This window comes from Oncorhynchus masou, chromosome 6 (genome assembly GCF_036934945.1).
Source record: "Oncorhynchus masou masou isolate Uvic2021 chromosome 6, UVic_Omas_1.1, whole genome shotgun sequence".
Classification (NCBI taxonomy): Eukaryota; Metazoa; Chordata; class Actinopteri; order Salmoniformes; family Salmonidae; genus Oncorhynchus; species Oncorhynchus masou.
Window position 1 is genome coordinate 30,350,686 of NC_088217.1, and position 14,301 is coordinate 30,364,986.

The window sequence follows — 14,301 nt, forward strand, 5'->3', positions numbered from 1 at the left end:
AGAAACCTTTGTTTGCAATTACAGAGATCATACGTTTCCTGTAGTTCTTGACCAGGTTTGCACACACTGCAGCAGGGATTTTGGCCCACTCCTCCACACAGACCTTCTACAGATCCTCCAGGTTTCAGGGCTGTCGCTGGGCAATATGGACTTTCAGTTCCCTCCAAAGATTTTCTATTGGGTTCAGGTCTGGAGACTGGCTAGGTCACTCCAGGACCTTGAGATGCTTCTTACGGAGCCACTCCGTAGTTGCCCTGGCTGTGTGTTTCGGGTCATTGTCACATGCTGGAAGACCCAGCCACGACCCATCTTCAATGCTCTTACTGAGGGAAGGAGGTTGTTGGCCAAGATCTCGCGATACATGGCCCCATCCATCCTCCCCTCAATATGGTGCAGTCGTCCTGTCCCCTTTGCAGAAAATCATCCCCAAAGAATGATGTTTCCATCTCCATGCTTCACGGTTGGGATGGTGTTCTTGGGGTACTCATCCTTCTTCTTCCTCCAAACACGGCGAGTGGAGTTTAGACCAAAAAGCTCTATTTTTGTCTCATCAGACCACATGACCTTCTCCCATTCCTCCTCTGGATCATCCAGATGGTCATTGGCAATCTTCAGATGGGCCTGGACATGCGCTGGTTTGAGCAGGGGGATCTTGCGTGCGCTGCAGGATTTTAATCCATGACGGCGTAGTGTGTCACTAATGGTTTTCTTTGAGACTGTGGTCCCAGCTCTCTTCAGGTCATTGACCAGTTCCTGCCGTGTAGTTCTGGGCTGATCCCTCACCTTCCTCATGATCATTGATGCCCCACGAGGTGAGATCTTGCATGGAGCCCCAGACCGAGGTGATTGACCGTTATCTTGAACTTCTTCCATTTTCTAATAATTGCGCCAACAATTGTTGTCTTCTCACCAAGCTGCTTGCCTATTGTCCATCCCAGCCTTGTGCAGGTCTACAATTTTATCACTGGTGTCCTTAAACAGCTCTCTGGTCTTGGCCATTGTGGAGAGGTTGGAGTCTGTTTGATTGAGTGTGTGGGAAGGCGTCTTTTATACAGGTAACGAGTTCAAACAGGTGCAGTTAATACAGGTAATGAGTGGAGAACAGGTGGGCTTCTTAAAGAAAAACTAACAGGTCTGGGAGAGCCAGAATTCTTACTGGTTGGTAGGTGATCAAATACTTATGTCATGCAATAAAATACAAATTAATTATTTAAAAATCATACAATGTGATTTTCTGGATTTTTGTTTTAGATTCCGTCTCTCACTGTTGAAGTGTACCTATGATAAAAATTACAAACCTCTACATGCTTTGTAAGTAGGAAAACCTGCAAAATCGGCAGGATATCAAATACTTGTTCTCCCCACTGTATGTATATACCATTTGGAGTCGGAAGTTTACATACACCGTAGCCAAATACATTTAAACTCAGTTTTTCACAATTCCTGACATTTAATCCTAGTAAAAATCCCTGTCTTAGGTCAGTTAGGATTGCCACTTTATTTTAAGAATGTGAAATGTCAGAATAATAGGGGAGAGATTGATTTATTTCAGCTTTTATTTCTTTCATCACATTCCCAGTGGGTCAGAAGTTTCCATACACTCAATTAGTATTTGGTAGCATTGCTTTAAATTGTTTAACTTGGGTCAAACGTTTCAGGTAGCCTTCCACAACAAGTTTGGTGAATTTTGGCCCATTCCTCCTGACAGAGCAGGTGTAACTGAGTCAGGTTTGTAGGCCTCCTTGCTCACACATGTTTTTTCAGTTCTGCCCACAAATGTTCTATGGGATTGAGGTCAGGGCTTTGTGATGGCTACTCCAATACCTTGACTTTGTTGTCTTTAAGCCATTTTGCCACAACTTTGGAAGTATGCTTGGGGTCATTGTCCATTTGGAAGACCCATTTGCGACCAAGCTTTAACTTCCTGACTGATGTCTTGAGATGTTGCTTCAATATATCCACATAATTTTCTTTTCTCGTGATGCCATCTGTTTTGTGAAGTGCACCAGCCTCTCCTGCAGCAAAGCACACCCACAACATGAGGCTGCCACACCGTGCTTCACGGTTGGGATGGTGTTCTTCGGCTTGCAAGCCTCCCCATTTTTCCTCCAATCATAACGATGGTCATTATGATCAAACAGTTCTATTTTCGTTTCATCAGACCAGAGGACCTTTCTCCAAAAAGTATAATCTTTGTCCCATGTGCAGTTGCAAACCGTAGTCCGGCTTTATGGTGGTTTTGGAGCAGTGGATTCTTCCTTGCTGAGCAGTCTTTCAGGTTATGTTAAGATAGGACTCATTTTACTGTGGATATAAATAATTTTGTACCCGTTTCCTCCAGCATCTTCACAAGGTCCTTTGCTATTGTTCTGGTATTGATTTGCACTTCTCACACCAAAGTACATTCATCTCTAGGAAACAGAATGCGTCTCCTTCCAGAGCGGTATGACGGCTCCGTGGTCCCATGGTGTTTATACTTGCGTACTGTTGTTTGTACAGATGAACGTGGTACCTTCAGGCGTTTGGAAATTGCTCCCAAGGATGAACCAGACTTGTGGAGGTCTAAAAAAATTTTCTGAGGTCTGCAGATTTCTTTTGATTTTCCCATGATGTCAAGCAAAGAGGCATTGAGTAGAAAGTAGGCCTTGAAATAATCCACAGGTACACCTCCAACTGACTCATGATATCAATTAGCCTGTCAGAAGCTTCTAAAGCCATGACATAATTTTCTGGAATTTTCCAAGCTGTTTAACTTCTTAGTGATCCTTTCGCTCACCAATCCCGTTAAGGGGATTGATTTGACAACACCCAGTGAAATAGCAGCGCGCCAAATTCAAAAACAGAAAATTCATAAATCATATAAATCACATAAATCACTTCTTGTTAATCCAGCCACAGTGTCAGATTTCAGAAAGGCTTTACGGCGAAAGCAAATCATGTTATTATCTGAGGACAGCACCCCATCAAACATACACATGAAAATCATAATTCAACCCACCAGGCACAACACAAAAGTCAGAAAAAACATATAATGCATGCCTTACCTTTGAAGATCTTCTTCTGTTGGCACTCCAGTATGTCCATTAAACATCACAAATGGTCCTTTTGTTCGATAAATTCTGTCATTATATATCCAAAATGTCCATTTATTTGGTGCGTATGATTCAGAAAATACACCGGTTCCAACTCGCGCAACATGACTACACATTATCTAATTAGTTACCTGTAAACTTGATCCAAACATTTCAAATAACTTTCCTAATACAACTTTAGGTATTTTTAAACGTAAATAATCTATCAAATTTAAGACGGAATAAACTGTGTTCAATACTGGAGGAAAACAAAGTGGAGTGCGCTTTCAGGTCACGCTCCCCAACCACAAAAGTACACTTCACTCGACCCTCGTTCTGAACAGGGCTACTTCTTCATTTCTCAAAGGAAAAACATCAACCAATTTCTAAATACTGTTGACATCCAGTGGAAGCGATAGGAACTGCAAGCGACTGCGATAGAATTCTAGATTCCCATTGAAAAGAGAGTGACCTAAAAAAAATCCTGGATAGTTTGTCCTCGGGGTTTTCTCCTGCCAAATAAGTTCTGTTACATACATCATTCAAACAATTTTAGAAACTTCAGAGTGTTTTCTATCCAAATCTACTAATAATATGCATATCCTAGCTTCTGGGCCTGAGTAGCAGCAGTTTACTTTGGGCACACCTTTCATCCGGACGTGAAAATGGTGCCCCCTAGCCTTAAGAAGTTTTAAAGGTACAGTCAACTTAGTGTATGTGAACTTCTGATCCACTGGAATTGTGATACAGCGAATTATAAGTGAAATAATCTGTCTGTAAACAATTGTTGGAAAAATGACTTGTGCCATGCACAAAGTAGATGTACTAACTGACTTACCAAAACTATAGTTTGTTAACAAGAAATTTGTGTAGTGGTTGAAAAATGAGTTTTAATGACTCCAACCTAAGTGTATGTAAACTTCGGACTTCAACTGTAGATAGATCGATGTGTGTTGTTATATGTATGCATTATTATAAAAACCTAAATGTTTTATAACATTTATAAATGTTATTATAAAAGCCTAAACACTGCCATAGAGCGATTTCAGTTCTTCTAAATCTGAGGCATAATGGAATGCTCCAAGCCTGGGGCTAAATTACACTGTCCAGGCACACTCGTGCTCCCCAACCTGGGGCCTAAGTGGCTAGTACACTCTATACCTATGGAGCTGAAAGTGACAGTGTGTGCCTGTGTGTGTCCTCCTCTCAGATTGTGCGTCATGACCGCACCATGGAGGAGATAGTGTTCCCTGTGCCCAACATCTGTGAGTTCCTGACCTGTGAGTCCAAACTGAGGGTGTATTACACCACAGAGAGGGACGAGCAGGGCAGCAAGATCAACGACTTCTTCCTCAGCGCTGAGAACCTCTTCAATGAGATGAACTGGCAGAAGAAACTACGAGGTAGCTACAGTGGCTCTTCAAAATGGCCTCTCAGGAGGGTTTTACAAATTGATATTCATCTACTTCCTCTAAAATGTTACTGCATTAACTTGATGCAGTGTAAATAACAAATATAAAAGTTGTGTGTTATGCCAAAACTTCCTAGTGATCTAATGACGTGACCCAGAGGAGCTGAGAAAGGGTTTTAATGTTGCTTTCGCAGGGCTAGTGTTAATAGAGCCAGTATCATCCTAACTCTGTGTGTTTTGGCAGAGGTTAGTGTTTCGCTATTACACCTCTTCTTTCCATTGTCAGTCTGTCAGTGGGCTGTAGGGGCTTTCCACTACATCTGAGCCATGAAACAGTATGAATCACAACTGAGAGCACAGCGCACAGAGACAAGACATTTACAGTCGCACTCACACACACGCACACACCCATTGTGCATCCACAGAGACACATGCCCACACACTTCTCTGTCACTGTCAGACAGAGATAAAGAGAAAAGTCCCTTGTCTATTTTCCAATTAAACCAATCTAAAAAGCGACACAGAATAGCGTATATAAACAGTGCCAGCATGTCAGATTGGCTGTCAGCTGTGGGGAGGGGAGAAGACAGCCAGCTTCAATAGAGGAAAGGTTACAGTGAGATGTCTAAAGGTCGCTTTCCTCATGGGTGTCTAGTCCTTAACCAACATGAACAGCAGAGACATTCAACTCCCGCTGCCTTTGTGGTTCTTTCCTCCCAGCTTAAACTTCTAATAAAAACACATAGACTACTTTTTCTTCACTCAATTCTATAAATGTTTCCTGTTAAAAGTGTCATATTCGTCCATTGAAACATTTTTATAATAGAATAAAGTTATGTGCTTTAATACCGAGCCTATCTATTATTGCACACTTTCAGTACGAGGTACTGATACTCTGTATCACACAGCTTCACACACCACTGCCCTCCAGCTATGAGTACTGCAGGATATACTGAGCCTGCTGTAAAGTATCATACCAAATAAGGAAATGTCCAATAGATTTGCTGTTATTGGTAAAATGTGTAATGTCAAGTTTATTTCCCATTCTCTTTTAAAATGTTTGTTCTCTTTCTCTCTCTCCCCTCTCCCTACCCCTTCCCTCTCTCCCCCCTCTCCCTACCCTTCCCTCCCTCTCTCTCTCCCCTCTCCCTACCCCCTCCCTCCCTCTCTCTCTCTCCCCCCTCTCCCTACCCATTCCCTCCCTCTCTCTCTCCGCCTCTCTCTACCCCTTCCCTCTCTCTCCCCCCTCTCCCTACCCTTCTCTCTCTCTCTCCCCCCTCTCCCTACCCCCTCCCTCCCTCTCTCTCCCCCCTCTCCCTACCCCTTCCCTCCCTCTCTCTCTCTCCCCTCCCTCCCTCCCTCCCTCTCTCCCTCTCTCCCTACCCTTCCCTCCCTCTCTCTCTCCCCCCTCTCCCCCCCCCCTCTCTCTCTCCCCCTCTCCCCCCCCTTCTCTCCTCCCCCTTCCCTCTCTCTCTCTCCCCCCTACCACTTCTCTCTCTCTCCCCCCCTACCACTTCTCTCTCTCTCCCCCTCCCCCTTTCCTCTCTCTCTCTCCCCCTCTCCCTACCCCTTCTCTCTCTCCCCCTACCCCTTCCCCCCTCTCTCTCTCCCCCTCTCCCTATCCCTCTCTCTCTCTCTCCCCCCCCCCCTTCCCCCTCTCTCTCTCCCCCCTTCCTACCCCTTCCCTCTCTCTCCCCCTCTCCCTACCCCTTCCTTCTCCCTCTTCTCTCTCCCCCCCCTACCCCTCCCTCTCTCTCTCCCCCCACTCTCCCTACCCCCTCCCTCCCTCTCTCTCTCCCCCTCTCCCTACCCCTTATCTCTCTCCCCCCTCCCCTCCCTCTCCTTCCCTCCCCTCTCCCTATCCCCTCTCTCTCTCTCTCTCTCCCCCCTCCCTTCCCCCTCTCTCTCTCCCCCTCTTCCTACCCCTTCCCTCTCTCTCCCCCTCTCCCTACCCCTTCCTTCTCCCTCTCTCTCTCCCCCTACCCCCTCCCTCTCTCTCTCCCCCTCTCCCTACCCCCTCCCTCCCTCTCTCTCTCCCCCTCTCCCTACCCCTTCCCTCCCTCTCCCTACTCCTTCCCTCCCTCTGCCTCTCCCTCCCTTCCCCTCTCTCTCTCCCCTCTCTCTCCCCCTCTTTCCCCCTACCCCCCTCTCCCCTCTCTTCCTCCCCTCTCTCTCTCTCTCTCTCCCCTCTCTCCCTACCCCTTCCCTCCCTCTCTCTCTCTCCCCTCTCTCCCTACCCCTTCCCTCCCTCTCTCTCTCTCCCCTCTCCCTACCCCTTCTTCCCTCTCTCTCCTCTAGCCCAGCCTGTGTTGTACTGGTGTTCCAGAAACATGTCATTCTGGAGTAACATCTCCTTCAACCTGGCCGTCCTCATGAACCTGATGGTGGCCTTCTTCTATCCCCTGGAAGGGTTGCGTGAAGGTCAGTCACGTGCCAGCAACCTTCAAGCTTTCACCTTTAACCCCTCCCATGGCCTTGACCCCTCCCAAAGCTTTGACCCCTTGATTGTCAAGCCACAGTCAAAACTAACCCTGGACATCAGGGTATTTCATTCATTTTGAAAGTTAGAACTTGGGTTCAAGCTGTAGCTATGTCCTTTTCAATCTGATTGTGCTATTCATTCATGCTGTCTATGCAGGTAGTGTTGGTTTAAGAAAACCGTTGTCTACATGTACCTGGTCACTAGGGACGTCATATCAATGCTCAGACTCTTCCCTGTATATGAAGGAGTTTTAAGAGATTTCAGCTTTTCGCTGTTTCCATTCTGGATTCTTTCATGTGTGTTGCTGCCATGGTCTGTTTATGTGGGCGCTCCGGCCCGGCTCTGTTCCCTTCAGAGCCATCAAGCATGTTTGTATATCCCTTTGAAGTGCTGGTGTAGAACAGAGGGTCAGAGGATGGTTGCGTGAGTCGCACACAACACTGAGGGCTGAAAACAGGAAGAACAGAGGATGGCTCAAGTCTCTGTGATGTGATCCGGCCCAGTTGCACTGTATCACAAAGACTTCTACATGTATCTCAGTGCAACTGGATGGCTGCAATATTTTTCTCTCTTTTGTGCGTTTTATAGGTGTTCCTCTGCTTTTGCATTATGGAACATTATGAGTGCACAATAACTGTGGAGCATTTTGTTAAAATAATTGACGATGGACTGATGTGTTTATATTACATTATGTTCTACACAGTTCTGTTTATAGAGGTTTATTTAGGTAACACAGTATTTCCTTAATTATGCAACACAAATGGTACTCACACTCAAGTTAAATGTATTGTACAATTGCGGATGGGGGGAAATTGTATCTGTGTAAACACAGGACAATAATATTATTAGCAATGAGTATTTCAATGTGAGGGATTGACGCTATACATATACAATTTTGCCATATGCTAACTTCATGACCTCTTCACGAGTGTAGATATTTCCAAACAGTGCAGCAGTAAGTATAGGTACCGGGCATACCCATCTCCGTGGTTTAGAAGGTCAAATATTCCCTTTGAGACATTTTGGGCTCTGGGAAGTGAAACAAAATCCTTTGTTTGGCCTTCCCTTCCCAAACTCCCCCTGACCCAGTGAGCTCTGTCTTTCACTTCTTCCTCTGACCTATTGACCTCTGATCTCAGGTCACCTGACTTGGATCAGGATCATAGGCTAAAAATATCTCCTCTGTCTCTGGTTTTCTGTCTTTCTCTCTCTCTCTCTCTCTCTCTCGCTCTCTCTCTCTCTCTCTCAAAAACTAGAGACGTTATCATGTGGAAAAGTAATCCTCATCAACCCCATTTCAATGTACCTGAATGATATTATACACAGTCACACTAACTACTGTAACTGAGTGGAGCAGCATGGCTGTGGATGAGGCCTCTTCTGTAGACTACACCAGTAATATAGCACTGTACATTTCAGCCCAGTGTGTGTGTGTTTCCCGCCCAACAGGACATTAGAGCTGTCTGAAGGGGGGGTGAGATGATCACATGAGGCCCCACATACCTTTGGCCTGGTTCAGCAATTCTGTTTATTGCTTTATTACTCAGGGCCTCCACCCCCCCCGCCCGCTCTGGAATGAGGGATAGAAATTAGATAAGAGTGCTCAAATGAGATCAGTGTGTGCCACTGTCTGTCTGTTGACAAGTAGGAGCTTATGTCACTCAGGACCCCACACACCTAGCCTGACACAACACATACAGTACATTCGCCTGCAGACACTATACATTAAGCTCTTATCACACATTCAGTACATGCACACACAAACTTTCACATCATGCCTGTATTTCTCCCTCCGCCCCCCAACACACACACACCTCCAGCAGTGCATGCAGACCCCAGACAGCCAGGCCATTCCTCATGAATCTTTCAGCAGGGTATTTTTAAAGACGGCAGTGGTTATGTAAGTGTCACCTGTCATGTGACCTCTACAGGGACCAGAAATAAGGGGGATTACTGTCCTCTCCCTCTCTCTCTCGCTTTCTCTCTCTTTGTTTCTTCCCTAGTTCTACTCCCCCGCCTCCCATTTCTTCCTGCCCCCCCCCCCCCCCCCCTCCCAGCACATGCCTGCCTGCAGTAAGCCCCTGGTTTAGTGACTGGGGACGGTTACAGAAGCAAGTTGTGTTGTTAATTGCATTAATCTTATGTGGAAGTGGGGTGTGTAGGCTGACATGGTGGGGTGTGTAGGCTGACATGGAGGGGTGTGTAGGCTGACATGGTGGGGTGTGTAGGCTGACATGGTGGGGTGTGTAGGCTGACATGGTGGGGTGTGTAGGCAGACATGGTGGGGTGTGTAGGCAGACATGGTGGGGTGTGTAGGCTGACATGGTGGGGTGTGTAGGCAGACATGGTGGGGTGTGTAGGCAGATATGGTGGGGTGTGTAGGCTGACATGGTGGGGTGTGTAGGCTGACATGGTGGGGTGTGTAGGCTGACATGGTGGGGTGTGTAGGCTGACATGGTGGGGTGTGTAGGCTGACATGGTGGGGTGTGTAGGCTGACATGGTGGGGTGTGTAGGCAGACATGGTGGGGTGTGTAGGCTGACATGGTGGGGTGTGTAGGCTGACATGGTGGGGTGTGTAGGCAGACATGGTGGGGTGTGTAGGCTGACATGGAGGGGTGTGTAGGCTGACATGGAGTAATGTGTAGTCTGACATGGTGGGGTGTGTAGGCTCACATGGAGTCATGTGTAGTCTGACATGGTGGGGTGTGTAGGCTGACATGGAGGGGTGTGTAGGCTGACATGGAGTAATGTGTAGTCTGACATGGTGGGGTGTGTAGGCTGACATGGAGGGGTGTGTGGGGTGTGGAGTAATGTGTAGTCTGACATGGTGGGGTGTGTAGGCTGACATGGAGTAATGTGTAGTCTGACATGGTGGGGTGTGTAGGCTGACATGGAGGGGTGTGTAGGCTGACATGGAGGGGTGTGTAGGCTGACATGGAGTAATGTGTAGTCTGACATGGTGGGGTGTGTAGGCTGACATGGAGGGGTGTGTAGGCTGACATGGAGTAATGTGTAGTCTGACATGGTGGGGTGTGTAGGCTGACATGGTGGGGTGTGTAGGCTGACATGGTGGGGTGTGTAGGCTGACATGGTGGGGTGTGTAGGCAGACATGGTGGGGTGTGTAGGCTGACATGGAGGGGTGTGTAGGCTGACATGGAGTAATGTGTAGTCTGACATGGCGGGGTGTGTAGGCTCACATGGAGTCATGACTGACATGGAGGGGTGTGTAGGCTGACATGGAGTAATGTGACATGGTGGGGTGACATGGTGGGGTGTGTAGGCTGACATGGAGTCATGGGGGGTGTGTAGGCTGACATGGTGGGGTGTGTAGGCTGATGGAGTAATGTGTAGTCTGACATGGTGGGGTGTGTAGGCTGACATGGTGGGGTGTGTAGGCTGACATGGAGTAATGTAGTCTGACATGGTGGGGTGTGTAGGCTGACATGGAGGGGTGTGTGGAGGGGTGTGTAGGCTGACATGGAGTAATGTGTAGTCTGACATGGTGGGGTGTGTAGGCTGACATGGAGTAATGTGTAGTCTGACATGGTGGGGTGTGTAGGCTGACATGGAGGGGTGTGTAGGCTGACATGGAGGGGTGTGTAGGCTGACATGGAGGGGTGTGTAGGCTGACATGGTGAGGTGTGTAGGCTGACATGGTGAGGTGTGTAGGCTGACATGGTGAGGTGTGTAGGCTGACATGGTGGGGGGTGTAGGCTGACATGGTGAGGGGTGTGTGTGTAGGCTGACATGGAGGCTGACATGGTGGGGTGTGTAGGCTGACATGGTGAGGTGTGTGACATGGGCTGACATGGTGGGGTGTGTAGGCTGACATGGTGGGGTGTGTAGGCTGACATGGTGAGGTGTGTAGGCTGACATGGTGAGGTGTGTAGGCTGACATGGTGAGGTGTGTAGGCTGACATGGAGGGGTGTGTAGGCTGACATGGAGGGGTGTGTAGGCTGACATGGTGAGGTGTGTAGGCTGACATGGTGGGGTGTGTAGGCTGACATGGTGAGGTGTGTAGGCTGACATGGTGAGGTGTGTAGGCTGACATGGAGGGGTGTGTAGGCTGACATGGTGAGGTGTGTAGGCTGACATGGAGGGGTGAGGCTGACATGGAGGGTGTGTAGGCTGACATGGTGTGTAGGCTGACATGGTGAGGTGTGCTGACATGGAGGGGTGTGTAGGCTGACATGGAGGGGTGTGTAGGCTGACATGGAGGGGTGTGTAGGCTGACATGGTGAGGTGTGTAGGCTGACATGGAGGGGTGTGTAGGCTGACATGGAGGGGTGTGTGACATGGTGAGGTGTGTAGGCTGACATGGAGGTGTGTAGGCTGACATGGAGGGGTGTGTAGGCTGACATGGAGGGGTGTGTAGGCTGACATGGAGGGGTGTGTAGGCTGACATGGAGGGGTGTGTGGCTGTGCAGGCTGTGCAGGCTGACATGGTGGGGTGTGTAGGCTGACATGGAGGGGTGTGTAGGCTGACATGGAGGGGTGTGTAGGCTGTGCAGGCTGACATGGTGGGGTGTGTAGGCTGACATGGAGGGGTGTGTAGGCTGACATGGAGGGGTGTGTAGGCTGACATGGAGGGGTGTGTAGGCTGACATGGAGGGGTGTGTAGGCTGACATGGAGGGGTGTGTAGGCTGACATGGAGGGGTGTGTAGGCTGACATGGTGTAGGTGTGGAGGGGTGTAGGCTGACATGGAGGGGTAGGCTGTGTGGGCTGACATGGAGGGGTGTGTAGGCTGACATGGAGGGGTGTGTGAGGCTGACATGGGGGTGTGTAGGCTGTGTGTGTAGGCTGACATGGAGGGGTGTGTAGGCTGACATGGAGGGGTGTGTGAGGCTGACATGGTGAGGTGTGTAGGCTAGGCTGACATGGAGGGGTGTGTAGGCTGACATGGAGGGGTGTGTAGGCTGACATGGAGGGTAGGCTGACATGGAGGTGTGTAGGCTGACATGGAGGGGTGTGTAGGCTGACATGGAGGGGTGTGTAGGCTGACATGGAGGGGTGTGTAGGCTGACATGGAGGCTGACATGGAGGGGTGTGTAGGCAGACATGGAGAGGTGTGTAGGCTGACATGGTGAGGTGTGTAGGCTGACATGGTGAGGTGTGTAGGCTGACATGGTGAGGTGTGTAGGCTGTGCAGGCTGACATGGAGGGGTGTGTAGGCTGACATGGTGGGGTGTGTAGGCTGACATGGTGAGGTGTGTAGGCTGACATGGAGGGGTGTGTAGGCTGACATGGAGGGGTGTGTAGGCTGACATGGGCTGACATGGTGAGGTGTGTAGGCTGACATGGAGGGGTGTGTAGGCTGACATGGAGGGGTGTGTAGGCTGACATGGAGGGGTGTGTAGGCTGACATGGTGAGGTGTGTAGGCTGTGCAGGCTGACATGGAGGGGTGTGTAGGCTGACATGGAGGGGTGTGTAGGCTGACATGGAGGGGTGTGTAGGCTGACATGGTGAGGTGTGTAGGCTGACATGGTGGGGTGTGTAGGCTGACATGGTGGGGTGTGTAGGCTGACATGGAGTGGTGTGTAGGCTGACATGGTGAGGTGTGTAGGCTGACATGGAGGGGTGTGTAGGCTGACATGGAGGGGTGTGTAGGCTGACATGGTGAGGTGTGTAGGCTCTGCAGGCTGACATGGTGGGGTGTGCAGGCTGACATGGAGGGGTGTGTAGGCTGACATGGTGGGGTGTGTAGGCTGACTTGGTGAGGTGTGTAGGCTGTGCAGGCTGACATGGTGGGGTGTGTAGGCTGACATGGAGGGGTGTGTAGGCTCTGGCCAAGCACAATGGCTCAGTCGGTAGAGCATGGCGCTTGCAACGCCAAGCGCCGTGGGTTCGATTCCTGCTGGGGCCACCCATATGTAAAAGTAGTGGCCCCAGCCGACTTGTAAGTCGCTTTGGACAAAAGCGTCTGCTAAATGGGATATATTACTGTAGGCTGACATGGTGGGGTGTCCAGGCTGACATGGTGGGGTGTGTAGGATGACATGGTGGGGTGTGTAGGATGACATGGTGGGGTGTGTAGGCTGACATGGTGGGGTGTGTAGGATGACATGGTGGGGTGTGTAGGATGACATGGTGGGGTGTGCAGGCTGACATGGTGGGGTGTCCAGGCTGAGATGGTGGGGTGTGTAGGATGACATGGTGGGGTGTGTAGGCTGACATGGTGGGGTGTGTAGGATGACATGGTGGGGTGTGTAGGCTGACATGGTGGGGTGTGTAGGATGACATGGTGGGGTGTGTAGGCTGTGCAGGCTGACATGGTGGGGTGTGTAGGCTGACCTGGAGGGGTGTGTAGGCTCTGTAGGCTGACATGGTGGGGTGTCCAGGCTGACATGGTGGGGTGTGCAGGCTGACATGGTGGGGTGTGTAGGATGACATGGTGGGGTGTGTAGGATGACATGGTGGGGTGTGTAGGATGACATGGTGGGGTGTGTAGGCTGACATGGTGGGGTGTCCAGGCTGAGATGGTGGGGTGTGTAGGATGACATGGTGGGGTGTGTAGGCTGACATGGTGGGGTGTGTAGGATGACATGGTGGGGTGTGTAGGCTGACATGGTGGGGTGTGTAGGATGACATGGTGGGGTGTGTAGGATGACATGGTGGGGTGTGCAGGCTGACATGGTGGGGTGTCCAGGCTGAGATGGTGGGGTGTGTAGGATGACATGGTGGGGTGTGTAGGCTGACATGGTGGGGTGTGTAGGATGACATGGTGGGGTGTGTAGGCTGACATGGTGGGGTGTGTAGGATGACATGGTGGGGTGTGTAGGATGACATGGTGGGGTGTGTAGGCTGACATGGTGGGGTGTGTAGGATGACATGGTGGGGTGTGTAGGCTGACATGGTGGGGTGTCCAGGCTGAGATGGTGGGGTGTGTAGGATGACATGGTGGGGTGTGTAGGCTGACATGGTGGGGTGTGTAGGATGACATGGTGGGGTGTGTAGGATGACATGGTGGGGTGTGTAGGATGACATGGTGGGGTGTGCAGGCTGACATGGTGGGGTGTCCAGGCTGAGATGGTGGGGTGTGTAGGATGACATGGTGGGGTGTGTAGGCTGACATGGTGGGGTGTGTAGGATGACATGGTGGGGTGTGTAGGCTGACATGGTGGGGTGTGTAGGATGACATGGTGGGGTGTGTAGGCTGACATGGTGGGGTGTGCAGGCTGACATGGAAGGGTGTGTAGGCTGACATGGTGGGGTGTGTAGGCTGACATGGTGAGGTGTGTAGGCTGTGCAGGCTGACATGGTGGGGTGTGTAGGCTGACATGGAGGGGTGTGTAGGCTCTGTAGGCTGACATGGTGGGGTGTCCAGGCTGACA

The 14,301-nt window shown here is 50.0% G+C and overlaps 1 protein-coding gene across 1 annotated transcript in view; it reads left to right on the forward strand.

Moving 5' to 3' along the window:
* Positions 1 to 14,301, forward strand: part of LOC135541877 (inositol 1,4,5-trisphosphate receptor type 1-like) — a 187,051-nt gene that overhangs the window by 131,273 nt on the left and 41,477 nt on the right. The window contains exons 50-51 of the mRNA XM_064968332.1: positions 4,282 to 4,474; positions 6,781 to 6,903. Of these exons, the coding sequence (XP_064824404.1) occupies positions 4,282 to 4,474; positions 6,781 to 6,903 (316 nt within the window). The remainder of the gene's footprint in view (positions 1 to 4,281; positions 4,475 to 6,780; positions 6,904 to 14,301) is intronic.